At 46.3% G+C, this 14,790-nt stretch overlaps 1 protein-coding gene across 2 annotated transcripts; it reads right to left on the reverse strand.

Annotated features, from left to right (window-relative positions):
• Positions 1–516: 516 nt before the first annotated feature.
• Positions 517–10,456, reverse strand: RHBDD2 (rhomboid domain containing 2). Of its 2 annotated transcripts, XM_049904173.1 has the most exons (4): positions 10,190–10,456; positions 7,959–8,366; positions 3,290–3,440; positions 517–1,496 (listed from the first exon to the last, which is right to left on the reverse strand). In XM_049904173.1, exons 1-4 carry the CDS (start codon positions 10,374–10,376, stop codon positions 1,139–1,141), a joined length of 1,104 nt encoding a protein of 367 aa, XP_049760130.1. In that variant the 5' UTR covers positions 10,377–10,456; the 3' UTR covers positions 517–1,138. The 2 variants fall into 2 exon arrangements, with proteins under 2 accessions (XP_049760130.1, XP_049760131.1); XM_049904174.1 differs by lacking the exon at positions 7,959–8,366 and having other exon boundaries at positions 3,290–3,464; positions 10,190–10,455.
• Between the last annotated feature and the right edge of the window lie 4,334 nt (positions 10,457–14,790).

Raw genomic sequence — 14,790 nt, forward strand, 5'->3', positions numbered from 1 at the left:
TGACTGCAGCAGGTCCTGCCTTGGGGGTGGGAGGAGAGGTTTCCAGCACACAGGGAATAATGGCGCGCCTTTACTCCATATGCGCTGCACCTTCAATCCCCTAACACTAGAGCTCAAGATGCTGGGCCTGCAGCAGACAGGCAGAGAAGCCTGGGTTCTTCTTTTCTCCCTCTTGCTTCAGACATCACCTCTGCCAGCGCCAATGTCCTTTCTTGGTGTAAGGTCCTGCCAGGCAGCCCCTCTTGTGGTCCCAGGTCCTGAGCTCTGATAACAGCTTTCCCAGGACAGTAGTAGCTACCTGCTGCTGCCAGTCTCTGGGTTGCCTAGCCTTCCCATTTGCCCTGTGGGCTCTCCCAGCCCCTCTGCCACTCATTCCCCATATTAGAGCCCCATGAATGACCCACTGCGTGTGGTGGTTTTCCTGACTGGATCTGACAGACACAACTCTCCTCTTCATACCACCCCAGGCATCTGTCCAAATCCCCATGTTCTCTGTATTTCCCAGGCAGGCCACAAATGAACCAAACACCACAGGCAGGTATGTAGCAATTTCTTTATACAAAGATAATCAACACCATGGATCTATTAGCACGTTGGAGCCACATTGGCCCATCTCACTGCTTCCGGGACAGAAGAATCAGGGTAGGGATAGCTGCAAGGGGGAATCCTGACAGTACACTACACAGGCTTGGGGATCACCAGGCATACCAGCTGGCAGCTCCTGAAGGGCAGGCACAGGCACAAGGACATTATATAACCAAACACTGCATACAATGACAGGAAGAAAAGTCAAGCTGGAAAGAGCCACTGGCAGTCACTGACCCCCAGGGGGAGAGAGTGTGCAGAAGAGCTCTAGACTCTGGGCCAAGAACCCGGCCCTGCCACTAATGAGCTACATGACTTTATGTAATCACATAATGCCTCACTGTCTTCATCTGTAAACTGGGGCAAGAAACTGTACTTCACAAAGTTGTCACAGGATGAGACTAAAATAGGGTGACATTATCAAAGTACTGAGCACAGTCTGCACGTAGACGTGTTCAATAAATAATTTTTTTTTTTTTAAATCAGAAGAATCTTAGAGAAGACCTCTTCAGAATGCTAAGGTGTGAAGTAACTTCCACAGAAATTCCCTCAATCAGGGAATTGGGACCCTTGAGCATTCCTTGGTGCCAGCGGACACCGGAGTGCTCAGGGACCCAGAATACACCATGCCAGGGCAGCTGAGGGGGGCGGGGTGCTGGACCCCCAGAGAGGCACCCGCTGAAGCCGGGTAGACGCCAGAGGAGTTGGGGGTTGGGCCAAAATGGTTCTGCACGTAACACAGGCCAGAGGCAGGCTGGTACGGAGGCAGGGTGGGCATGTGCCCAGGAGAGCAGGTCGGCCAGGGGGAAAGCTTCTGGCCATTGGTGTCCTGCATCTGGGTGACAGGGTAGCCTGGGGAGAGGTGAGGGTGGCAACTCTGAGTAGGGTAGGAGCCGGGCACAGGATTCAGCCTGGAATAGAGCAAACGAGAAAACATTCAGCTGGTAATGCTGAGGCACACAGCACCCCCAGGTATCATGCCACACTGTCACGCCATCCTGGGTCTGCTGTACTGCTTTACATTACAGTATGCCTTTGATCTTTTCTGTGACTAGCTCTAAGTACCAAGTGGGGAGAAAGGTTAATCTTACCTACACAGAAAACAGATGCCCAGAGAAGGGCTCACTCATGGTCACATAGCAAGTCAGTAGTGTGACGGGGGTACTGGGCCTATGACTGAGTCCACTTGAGGTGTAACCTACAAGCGAGCAGCTTATAAACCAGAAGGAGACACGGGCCAGATCACAGCAGGCAGTGCATGTGTGGCCAGCTCAGAGTGGGCCCACCTCTGTGGCGTGAGGGCACTAATGGAACAACACAGGGCTTGGTCCCAGGCTTTGTCTCGTGTGAGATTTTCTTGACCTGTGGCTTGGATAGATACTTGAAGGGCACAGTTAATGCAAAGCTGGGAGGCACAGCAAATACTCAGGAATGAAGGCTTCCAAGTTAAACTCCCAGCTGGCAGGAACCAACAAGCCAGATGTGACAAACTGTCTGTGCTGAGGTTAAAAACCCCACCACAAACACACGTGGCTGGAACTACGAATGGAGACATCCTCAAGGTTTTTGTCCTCTGAACTTTTGGAGACCAAATGTTAATACCACTGATGTTTGTACTAGGTGACTGGAATGAATCTGCATATATTTCAGTTAAAACCTGATTTTGTAAATTAGCTGCTTAAGTACACAAGCATATATGTATATATATTTAGATCCCAGGAATTACTTGCCATAGGTAAGATGGGTGAGTCTGCATTTCGGTTTTTTTCCAATTCCCCTGTCCTTAGAGAGTGTAATGGTCAGAGGGCCCTGAGCTGGCCAAGGCTGGGAGCGTACACCTCCTGGAGCAAGCTATAAGGAGCGCTTCCAGCGTAGCCAAGACCCTCCATCCTGGCTAGCGTGCAAAGAAGCATCTACTCCCTGGGCACGTGAGGGTAGAAAAGGGCCACGGACAAAGCTTCCTTACTTCACAGTGGATTCTTTCTTTGGGAGGGACTGCTGAAGGAAAGAAAAACTCCTCAGCTGTGAAATCTCCACGTGGACAAAACCGACGAGGAACGCAAAAGGCAGGCAGTGTGGCCCAGTGGAAAGTGTGTGAGGAGGACTTGGAAGCAGGAGCCTCTAGCTCTAGACTGGACTCTTCTTATGATTCTGGTCACCTGGAGAAAGACAACTGTCTTCTCTGGGCCTTCTCTATAAAAGGAAGGAGTGAGGCTACCTGAGCTCTGGCAGTGCCTAGCACTTTCCACCTGTGTGCTAATAAGCCAGGACTGGGCAACAATAAATCTCACTTCACCTAGCTGGGAGGCCAAGAAAACCCTGCCTCTCAGGTTCTGGGGGGTGTGGCACTTCTTAAGCAACCCAGTTAGCTGCATGGACTATCTGTGCTTCTGGCCAGTGCTACTGGCCAAAGACCACCCCGACCTGCAGAGTCACTCCCTCCCACAGTCTATGCACAAGTCACTCAGGATTACGCTCAAATGTCCTCAAATGCCTTACCTTTTCCATTCCTTGTCGGTCTCTACTTCAGATGCAACTGGGCAGAATCCAGAGGGTTCCGAAGACATTTGTTTACAGATTCCAAAGACTCTGGGCCCAGGTCTGCCTACACCCCATTCCTTCATTCCCCACAGTACTGAACCAGCCAACCCTCTGCGGGCCATAGACTTGCTCTAAGAACAAGATTTAAGAGTCCTGTACTTACTTCCGGCTCTGGGCTGCCCTTCTTTCAGCTGAAGACCCTGAGATGTACTTGAACATCGATACCCTCCTCATCAGGCTGAAGGGGAACTTCTGATCGAGCTTCAGTGCTACCTGCTCCGAGAGGTCGATGGAATAGCAGTAAGTGACGCCATCTGAGGTCGGCATATTAAGCAAAACTGGAGGCATCCAAAGAAAGGAGGACTGAACACTCCGCATTGGAAAACACAGGTTCCCACACTTATTCCAGAGACGCATTAATGCTAATTCCACCACTGTGGCTGAGTTTCAAGCTCAGGAGAAACTAAGAGTCAAAAGTGTCTATCTAATGTACCTCAGAGAAGGGCTCTGGGAACATGGCCTAGCAACAGGGGAGGGCAGATGGGTGCTAACACTTCACCTTCCCCTATGCCAACCCATCCCATCTCTTCAGCCCTTCTAACCCCCGCAATCACAGGCATAAGCCAACACACACAGGCAAAACCACTGTCCTGTAGCCCATGATGTGGAGTGGGCTGAGGCAGGCTTTCCCCATACCCTCCAGAGCACTAGCACTTTCTTGTACTTTCGCCCTCAACAGAAGGCACCCTGCCTTGAACTAGCCAAGTGAGCTTTAGGTGGGCCCTTTTGGCAGCACTTCCCACACCCAGTCACCATCCCCAGTGACTTGATGGCATTCTAGTCACCTGATCTTTGTCAGCCACCACTGCCTAGGTAGCCACAAAGATCCAGCCTTCATCCATCCTTTCAACAAATATTTATAATATGTCAGAAACAAAGGAATAATAGGTGCCAGACAGCAAAAAGCGAGTGGAGTAGAATAACTGGTAATAGGCAAAGGCAGTGTGCTATAGAAGGCCATGCTGGGGGCCCTAACCTAGTCTGGGGAGATTCAAAAAGGAAATGACGTAGATGATGAACCCTAAACAGGGAGTAGCAATGGCTAGGAGAAGAGAGATGGTGGAAAGGGAAAGTTGTTCCTTGAGGTAGTGTTCTTAACTGGATGCTACTGGTATTTTTAGCAAGATAATTCTTTGCTGAGCTTGGCCGTCTCACTCAACATAGGATGTTTAGCATCCCTGGCCACTGTGCACTAATAGCAGTAGCATCCAGTCACTGTTTAGAATCCAGCCTAATTCTAAACTCTTTCTGGAGAGAAAGTATGTCCAAATACTGATTCCAGGTGAGGACCGATGCTAGAAGGAAGTCAAAAGTGGGCATGGCTGATGACTTCAGAATGATCTCAAGAATTTGTTTTGTGGCTGCCTCTGATGAAGTAATAACACCCAGCTGGGCCTCTTACTAGGGAGCCCTGGTGGCGCAGTGGTTAAGCACTTGACTACTAACCAAAAGGTCAGCGGTTCGAACCCACCAGCCACTCCACAGGAGAAAGATGTGGCAGGCTGCTCTCATAAAGATTACAGCCTTGGGGACCCTGTGGGGCCGGGCTACTCTGTTACACGGGGTTGCTGTGAGTTGGAATCGACTTAACAATAATGGGTTTGGTGGCTTGCTTTTTAGTCCTCCTACTATAACCAACTGTAAGCCATGACGAAATATACAAAACAATTGTTTTCCGACTGTGGACAACAAGCACTATAGGACTGTGATCCCTAAGAAAAGGGAAACCAATGAAGTGAGCCCCAAAATCACACAGGCTTTCGGCTTAGAGGCACTTTCCAAACTACAGCACAGAAAATGGGAACCCAAGCAGAGTGTAACATCTCTTGCTGAGCTGGACAGACAGATACCAGAGTTCAGAGAGGATGCAGCTGCTGGGTTCTACAGGGCAGAGTAATGGAGGGGACGGGGCTGCTCAGAGAAGGAGCTCCAGAAATACGGACTGGGGTTCCCTGAGTCTTTAGCTGAATACTAAGGGCACACGTGTAGGCTGAAGTTCCTCAAGCCAGGCAAAAATGCTACTGGGGAAACAATAGTGATCAGGGAACCGTGAGCTTAACAACCACTGGAGCTCAGCCAGGACAGCGACATGCTCTAGTTCCTACCAGCCAGAGTGGAGAGACCTCACTGAACACAAAGGGCATTTAGCAGAGACGTTCCAAAAGGCCACGCTCTAAAAGTAAGACTAATCTAGTCACTGAATAAAGGCAACTCTGTACTATTCCTAACAGAGCTTAAAAACAAATTTCAAAAGTATCAAGCTGATCTGCAAGTAAATTGACAAAACTCAATGCTTTTTCAAAGAGAATAAACTCCAGCACTCAACAACACAGCACTCAGCAAAGCAATTACAGGTTATCAGATACGTCAACATCAGGCGTGTAAGAAATAAGTATAAATTAAACCTACAGGATGTCTAACAATCTGACTGGAGACTCAACAACAAAAAAGGGGGAAGGGAGGAGCAAAACAGGAATGGCATTTTAGTACCTTGTTGTGTGTTACTTGTTGTTTGTATATTCAATGTTGGCAGCAAGCTGAAATAAGTTGCTGCGTTTACGTTGTTCAATGTAATATTTATGGTAACCACTAAGAAAATACTAGCAAAAATACACAGAAGGGAAAAAGGAAGAAATCGAAAAGGTTCAACACAAAAAATAGCAGAAATATGGGAATAATGGAAGAAAGAAGATATAAGACACACACAAAAAAATCAGCAAAATGAAGTAGGTACTTTGTTTTCAGTAATTACCTTAAATGTAAATGGTCTAAACTACCCATTCAAAAGGCAGAGAGTAACAGAACGTTTTTTAAAAAAACATGATTCATCCTTATCCTGCCTGCAAGAGACCCACCTTAGACACAGCATACAGGCTGAAAGTAAAAGGATGGAAAAGAATATTCCATGCAACTAGTAACTTTAAATCAAAACCTATTATAAGAGGTAAAGAAGGACATTACATAGTATGTTGAAAATATAAGCATGGAAAAAAGATACACTGTAAACACTAACCATAAGGGAGCTGGAATAACTATATTAATATCAGACGACACAGACTTGAGGGCAAAGAATATTGTGAGAAAAAAAGGGTCAATGTGTATTAATAAAAGGGTCAGTTCATCAAGATGAATTGCCTGAATGTGTATGCATCCAACTGAGCTTCAAAACACAAGAAGCAAAAAACTGACAGAACTGAAGGGAAAAACAGACAAATCTACAATTTGAGTTGGATATTTCAATAATCCTCTCTCAGTAATTGACAGAACAAATATAAGGACACAGACAACTTGAACATCAACACCGGTGCCTAACTCACAGATCCAAACCAAAAACCAGCTCACCGCCGTGGAGTTGATTCTGACTCACGGGGACCCTATGCGTTATAGAGGAGAGCTGCTCCATAGGGTTTTCTTGGCTGTAATCTTTACAAAAGTAGGTCACCAGGCCCTTCTTTGGTGGTGCTACTGTGTGGGTTTGAACTGCCAACCTTTAGGTCAGTAGTCAAACGCAAACCCTTTGTGCCACCCAGGGACCGTGTTTGACATATATAAAACAGTATATTCACCAACTACAGAATGCATATTGTTTTCAAGCCCAAAACAGAACATTCGCTAAGATATACCAAATGCTGGGCCAGAAACAATTTAAAAGATCTGCCATCTTACAAAGAACGTTCTCTGACCACATGAAATGAAATGAAACACCAAGAACAAAAGTCAATCTGGAAAAATCGCCGAATACTTGGAAATTAAGCAATTCACTTAGAAATAACCCTTGGGTCAAAGAAAAAAATTACAAGGAAGATTAGAAAATATTTTGAACCAACTGATAATGAAAACACAACGTATCAAAATTTGTGGGACGCTGCTAAAGAAGTGCGTGCAGGGGAGTCCATAGCTGCACATGTTTCTATGAGAAAATAAAGGTTTAAAATCAATGAAGTGAAATGAAAAGAAAAGCTATGCTAAACACCACCTGTGGAAACCCCGGTGGCACAGTGGTTAAGAGCTACGGCTGCTATCCAAAAAGTCCGGAGTTTGAATCCCTCAGGCGCTCCGTGGAAACTCTATGGGGCAGCTCTACTCTGTGCCACAGGGATGCTGGAGGTTGAAATCGACTCGACAGCAACAGGTTTGTTTTTTTTGGTACCACCTATACTTATACACAATCTACCCTCATTAGCTCACAGGATCACAAATTGGATTTTAGGACTGTATTTTCTAACCCCCATCATTACCAATTCTGATGTTTGAAAAAGTAACCCACTTTGTATTTTACAAGTTTATTTTCCCTAATTGCTAGAATATTTCTACAAACACTCTAAGGCTTATCATAAGTTTTTAACTACCTGTATGGCAAAAGCCTGTCTTTTCTTCATTTTTTTCCTAAGGGGGAAAAAAAAAAAACCCCAAAGCAAAACAAACCAAACAATAACATCAGCCTCTTCCAATGAAAACTGCCATAATTAGTCAACAGTGGGTTTATACCTCAGTTTACAAGGAAAAAAATTTCACATCATTAGAATATTTCATTAACTGGCACTGCTAGGTCAGCATGGAGGGATAGCTACACTGATATTTTCCAGATGAGGACATTCTAACCAGAGGGGGGAGGTGAACCGCTTAAGGGCACGTGGTTTTTAAAGCTGAAGCTAGAACCCAGGGTGCCTACATCTAACCTCAGGGCTCTGTCAATCCCATACCCCAGACCCTCCAAGCTGGCGAACCCTTCGGCATATCATCATTCCACAGTTCTCTTCTAGGAAGGATACATGTTAGCCCAATTACAAGTCCACAGACATTACTGAGGAAAGAGGTCTGGGGAATGAGCCACGAGATGCCCAGCAGAAGCCATGGTACCAGGACTGAGGGCACAACCACCCCAAACACCAGGGCCCGTCTCATGCGAGAACGGACAGAGCTGACTCCCAACATGGCAAAAGCCACCGGGGTGAAACCTCTGGCATCCTCCACCTCCCCCAACTTTGTCAGCGATGACACGGCCTCAAACGACAGGTAGATGATAGCGGAGATGACGGTGAAGACCAAGGTGAAGAAGCAGTGGCGGACGGTGCCCACGCTTCTCTCAAAACTGCCAGCAAAGCGCCAGATGATGATAGCACCGCAGAGCAGGGAGACTGGGTTCTCATACACAAAGATGTAGGTCACCAGCCTGTAAACTGAAGAGGGAGCTGAGTTAGAGGCCCGATGGTGGGTTGCTCCAAGGAGGGAAAGCTGGGCCATAACCCATCCAGGAACGGGGAAGGAACCCACGTGGTAGAGCACTGAAAGCCACTGACAATCAGTCAGGAGCCAAGATAGGCAGTGGAAGGCAATAAGAAAGAACCCAAGACTCAAAGCAGAGGCACGAATGTCTAATCCTTGCTCTTTCCCAGACCTGGAGCAAGTCTTGTCCGTGACTGACTTCCATGTGGGGAAAACATAACACTTTTTAGCATGGAGTGGTCTTTGAGTTTGTAAAGTGCTTTATAATCCTTTTGTAGGTTTTAATACTGACCTACCTCACAGGGCAGTTTGAGGGTTAATTAATTGTAACAGCTTCAGGGTGGACTGAGTGGGTGAGTCACTTAACACTCTGTGTGCCAGTCTCCTCGCTGTAATTCTGACCTCTCCTTCCATAGTGGCTGTTCAGAAGAAGAAAAAAGGGACCATGAATTATTTCGCAGCTATAAGGATTACAAAACTATCATTAATAATATATAGAAATCATAAGTCTTCCTTCAAAACTGTTTATCCAATCTTACAACAGGTAGAGCAAAGCTTGATATGCAATAAAATGATAAAGAAGCCTACTTTTATTGCTCTAAAAGCTGTTATCGCTTATGCACTTTTATGCCCCTGCAGGCCAAAACACTAAGCTGGAGGAGACAGACTGGTAGAGTGGCAGTAATATTGGACTTGGGAGTCAAAAACTTGGAGGGCAGTCTTGGCTCTACCATATCCTGGCTGGCTGAGCTCAGGCAAGATACAGGCCCTCTCAGTTTCCGTTTTCTCATTGTAATATACGAAGTTAGACTTGAGGTCTTCAAAAGTCCTTTACGCATCTATTACTCACATGCCTGAGAACCCCAAGCGAAGGGAAGCTGTGAACCAAAGAAAAATGGCAGCTCAGTTTAGGCTGGCATTTTGCATCTGTGTCCTGCTAGGGTGGGCAGATCTAGGTTTTAGATTTGAGCAGAAGGGCAGACTCTGCACCATATACTTCAGTCAGGTCATTGTGGTAAGGCTTCATTATCTGAAAAGTGCTTCATTATTTGAGTACTTCTAAAACGGAAACTCTAAATATCAATGTAAAAATATTCCAGAAGCAATTCCATATGATTCGAGGATTATATATTCCAAGGCTCCAGTTCTCAAACATCGCACAATCAAAAGAAAAATGTGAGTTTCTGTCTCAGCTGCATGACTTAATAGCTCTCTGCATTAAGCCTCAATCTCCTCATCTAAATAATTAGGATTCAGATACAAAGACGCAGCAGAAGAAATTCCAAACTCCAAGAGCACAGGCTCCTTAGAGGGGAGCAACAGACAAGCTCCAGTGTTTTGACGAAGGTGGGAGAAAAACATTTTGAGTGGGGTTCAGGCCTAAAACGAAGTAGATGCTTATGCGAAAAAGGAGGGAGCAAAGAAAAATCCTTATCCTAGAAGAGCGAGCACGGATGAATGAAACCGGGTAGCTAGCGGATGTGCTTGGGTCTGGTGGCGACAGGGAAAGGGGAAAACTCGAGCTACAAGGGATTACAGTGATGACAAGGATGGGGCTCTGCAGGGACAAAGGCGTGGAATATGGGGAACGAGACACGGCGCTGGGAGCTGTCCTCCGGGTGGGACTAGAGAACGGTGATGCGGGCGGAGACAGGTAGGCTGCGGGTAAGGGCTGATGGGGCTAGACCGAACGGGGCGAGTTCTGGGAGGCCGGGGCCGAATGGACGACACCGGAGCAAACAGGCTCGCACGGGATCCCGGCCCCGCCCCGGCTCACCTTGCCAGCTGCGCAGGGCCTCCGACCGCAGCGAGAGGCCCGAGGGCGCCAGGGGCGGCTGCAGCAGGAACAGGCGGGGTCCGGACACCAGCAGCGAGAGCAGCGCGGTAAAGAAGGTGGCGGATGGCACCTCGGGGCACAAACACCAGCTCCGACACCTGGGCCCCGAGGCCGCCAACGCCGCCATCGTTCCCGCGTTCCGCCTCGGCACCGACTGGCCCTCGGCTCTTTCCGTCGCCCAGCGGCTTGTCTCCCCTGGCAACAGAGGAGGAGCCGGCCGGAAGCCTCATCTCTAGAAGCCCCGCCCCACACCTAGCAGCCCAATCCGGTTGCGCGACCAGCTTTTCCCTGACGCGCACAGAAGGCTGGGAAATTGGTCAGTGGCCCTCAGGCTGGGGCAGCTGCAGACTGAAATGTGGTGGGGCTCTGCTTTAGATACCTAGTGTTTTGTGTCTTGCACTTTCACACAGCCATTATCAGTGGTTCCCCACTTTACCAATAAGGAAGCAGGTCTAGGGAGGTCTCTGGGATCCCCCCCACCACATTTCTTCTTTGGGCTGTCTGCTTCCTCTACTGTTCTTCTTTGTCAGTTTGGCCAAGGGTTTGTCGATTTTGTTGATCTTCTTTTCAAAGAAACAACTTTTAGTCTTGTTGATTCTTTCTATTGTTTTTTGGTTCTCTATTTCATTTATTTCTGCTCTAATCTTTATTATTTCCTTTCTTCTTTTGCCTGTGGGCTTCTTTTGCTGTTGCCTTTTTTATTTGTTTGAGTTGTAGGACTAGTGTTTTGATTTTGGCCAGTCCTTCTATTCTGATATGTGCGTTTGTTGCTATAAATTGACCTCTGAGCACTGCATTTGCTGCATCCCAAAGGTTTTGGTATGATGTGTTTTCTTTATCATTTGATTCTAGGAACTTTTTTGTTCCGTCTTTGACTACTTCTGTTACCCAGTTGTTTTTAAGCAAAGTGTTACTCAGTTTCCATGTGTTTGATTTATTTTTTCCTTTGCCGTTCGCATTATTGGTATCTACTTTTACAGCATTGTGATCAGAGGGAACACTTTGTATCATTTCGATGTTTTGGATTTTATCAAGGGTTTCTTGGCTGTAATCTTTACAGAAGCAGATCGTCAGGTTTTTCTCCCATGGAGCTGCTGGGTGGGTTCAAACTACCAAACTTTCAGGTAGCAGCCAAGCACTTAATCATTTTCACCACCCGTTCACCTCAGAGTCCCGCCTGTACTCTTGACCAATTCTAGGCCATAGAGGGAGAACTTGAGTTCTAATTCTGACTTGCCACTGTCAGAGAAACTGATAGCAGATATCTTGCTTTTACTTTGGGGTTTTCTTACCCTTGAAACCAAAGATTCACTTTAAAGAAATCCCTAACCAAAATTGATCTGCTGGTGGCTTTTCTTTCATTCGAAGTTGCAAATCCTCTCTTTCTGTTGAAATGTAGTCAAGCTCATTAAATTCAAATTTCGAAAGATTTGGCTGAGCGAAGGGCCAGATATCCATGGATCTCAGTAAAAGGGTGAGGGTGAGGGCAGGGTTCAATCAATCATGTTAAGATTAGCCAGTGGTTGATCTTCTAAATTTCTACCTCCTTTTCTCTTTATAAGCCTCATTGTACCTAGCTTCTTTGAGCCATTTGCTTTCTCTGGAATCAAAATGGTCTTCCTATATGCATGTATAATAACTGCTCAGAATAAACCTTATGTTCAAGTTTCCTTGAGTTTTGATTATTTTCAGAAGAGCTGCTTTCTGTTCTCTTGACCACATTTATGGATGGGGCATTTGAGAAACCAAGGGTAATTGAAAAACCACGGTGCTTCAGGAATATCGAAAGTAATCAGCCTTTAGAAGAATAGAAATGGACAAATACCCCTGCATCTACTAAAAATTTTATAATCCAGTTCATCTCATTCCACCAAAGTGGCATATAATATTTGCATTCAATCGCTGATACTATAGTTGCATTTAAAAAGAAGTTGTATCACGGACACAGGCACATATATAAATATATCTCACATATCCCGATAGAATGTGTGAGTAAACAGAGGAGGGGGCACCACAGATTATCAGTGTTTAGGACACTCACATGCCTTAATCTGGCCCTGGCAGGGAGGAGGTGTGAACTGAGCCAGATGTGGGGTTGCAGGGAAGCTTGTTCATGCAAATGGCGAGCTGAGGGCAAACAGGACCAAGAGCAGGGACAGGAGCTGAGACACAGAACTAGGGTGCAAACTGAGGTGCCAGGATGAAGCTCCAGCAGCGGATGATGTATTGGGGATGGCCCTGGGGAGTCCCAGTGTGGCGAGTGAGCTCAGGCTGCCCTTCAAAGACTCCAGTGGACAGGGTGGGCCAGAGGAAAACCGGACAAGAGGCAACAGCCTAATGCTTCCGGCAGCCCTCAGTGCCCAGCCCCCGTCTCCATGTCCTGAGACCCCTCCAGACAAGGGAGCTGACTCCTCAGGGACCACCCACTCACCTGGATGAGCAGCCGCACTCCCACCCACTCTCCAGTTCTGCCTCTTCCTGGCCAGTTCACATGGCCTACCCTCCCAGTCCATCCACGTGGCCCTCCTGTCCCAGACATCTCTAAAATTTTTATATTTTGATCATCATGGATTGTGTTCAACAATTTTAATTTTTAAAATATGTTTCATTAAAGTGCCATTAATCCTGACCTCCAAGTTTCTTTTAAAAAACCAAACCTATTGCCGTGGAGTCAATTCTGATGTATAGTGACCCTATAGGACAGAGTAGAACTGCCCCATAGGGTATCCAAGGCTGTAATCTTTACAGAAGCAGACTGCCACATGTTTCTCCCATGGATGGTAGGTGGGTTTGAACCACAGACCTTTGGTTAGCAGCCAAGCTCTCAACCACTGGGCCAACAGAACTCCACCGAGTTTCTTGGCGGCCCATAAATACTTCCTCATTAACCCTAACCCAGCCCTGGTTGGGAGGAGGGTGAGTGGAGCCCGCAGTTCACAGTCAAGGCCAGAGGAGGCCCAGCCTTCTCCATCTCTGGGCCCCTCAGCTCTCCGCCTGTTTCCTTGCTCCAGATGGTTCTAACACGCAGTGGACTGTTGAATATTGGGCCCGTGCTTTACTTCTTCTCTCCACAGTTCCCATCAAGGCAGGGAAAATGTGCGCCCCACTTCAGTATCAACTTTCAAAACCATGGCTGAGAATCACCTGCTACTGAATTTCAGCGATTCGGAGGCCGGCCGCGAGAGGGCGCGCGAATAGCCGGTTCTGTCCACTCTGCCCCCTAGTGTGGGAACCTCCTGGTGCTGGGCCCGGAGGGACCTGGGCGCAGCTCCCAGGTAGAGACCAGGAGCTTTCCTTCTCGCAGGATCCACCTCTCTAGGGAGGGAGCCGCGGCAGCTTCAGGACCAAACCGGCGCCGAGTCAGCAGTGAGGACAACGCTCCCTCTTCCCGGCCCAGACTGCAGAAAAGGAAGCTCGACCCTACTTCTCCAAGGTTGGCTTTGATAGGGAGCCCAGAACCCTGCATTCACCGCCACGTTATTTTACAATTAAATTTTATCCGCAAATCAGAATTCATTATAATTGGACTTCCTTGGCTTTAAAGGGAAGTTAATTCATCAACAATTTTTATAAATGCACTTCTTAGCTTAGCTCATTTTCAAGTAAGAGTATTGCCATGTTTGACATTTTCTCATCATCAGTCCAGTGATGGTCTTAAATAATGTTTCCATAATTTCAGCTTACTGAAATGCCTTTTACATTAATAAGAAAATAAATAAATCAATGGTACTTCCAAACATTTTATAAAATTGTACTGGGAAGAATTTCTCAGTCATCATCATGGTGATTTTTTGAGCGCTGTCTGTTGCACACTGCTTAAAACCATTCCGGATGAAGTATCTACAGGACTTAACTGTCAGAACATTTAAGAGCTAAGAGCCAAGACAGCGGTTACTTGTGTAAATCAGATGTACTAATTGAAAATAATTTTTCTCCTGTTGAAACTTCAGATTCTGAAAGTATTTAGTTTTATATATCTCCATTTCAAAGGTGAACTTAGGACATTTCTAGTATCCTTTGCTTGGCATGTTATATGCCTCCTTCCCAATATACACGTCATTGATAATTGATCCTTTGACCGGCAATTCAAATATTTTACATGTCTTTACTTTTCTGATTCTTTTTGAATTAAGAAAGTATATTCATTTGTCTTCTTAAGGTTTTATATTTATCTAACGTATTTTCAAAACACTTTCATTTGTTGTAAGGAAGGGGTAGACCTAATAAGCACGCAGCTTTATTTATGTTCGGGATTTTTCCTTGGACAGCTTCATTAATTATTCCCATTTGGTTTAAAATATCGTTCCACAGTGATAAATTACATAAAAATTGGTAGCCTATTCAGTGGTGCCACCAGGGTTGGTGTCACCCAGTAGTGTAACTCATGATATCACCCTCCCCCCTCCATGGACCTCCTGTGGTACCAAACCATAGAGTTCTTAGTATTTTTCATTTTTATTTTTATTGTGCTTTAAGTGAAAGTTTACAAATCAAGTCAATCTCTCATACACAAATTTATATACACCTTGCTATGTACTCCT

This window comes from Elephas maximus, chromosome 12 (genome assembly GCF_024166365.1).
Source record: "Elephas maximus indicus isolate mEleMax1 chromosome 12, mEleMax1 primary haplotype, whole genome shotgun sequence".
NCBI lineage: Eukaryota > Metazoa > Chordata > Mammalia > Proboscidea > Elephantidae > Elephas > Elephas maximus.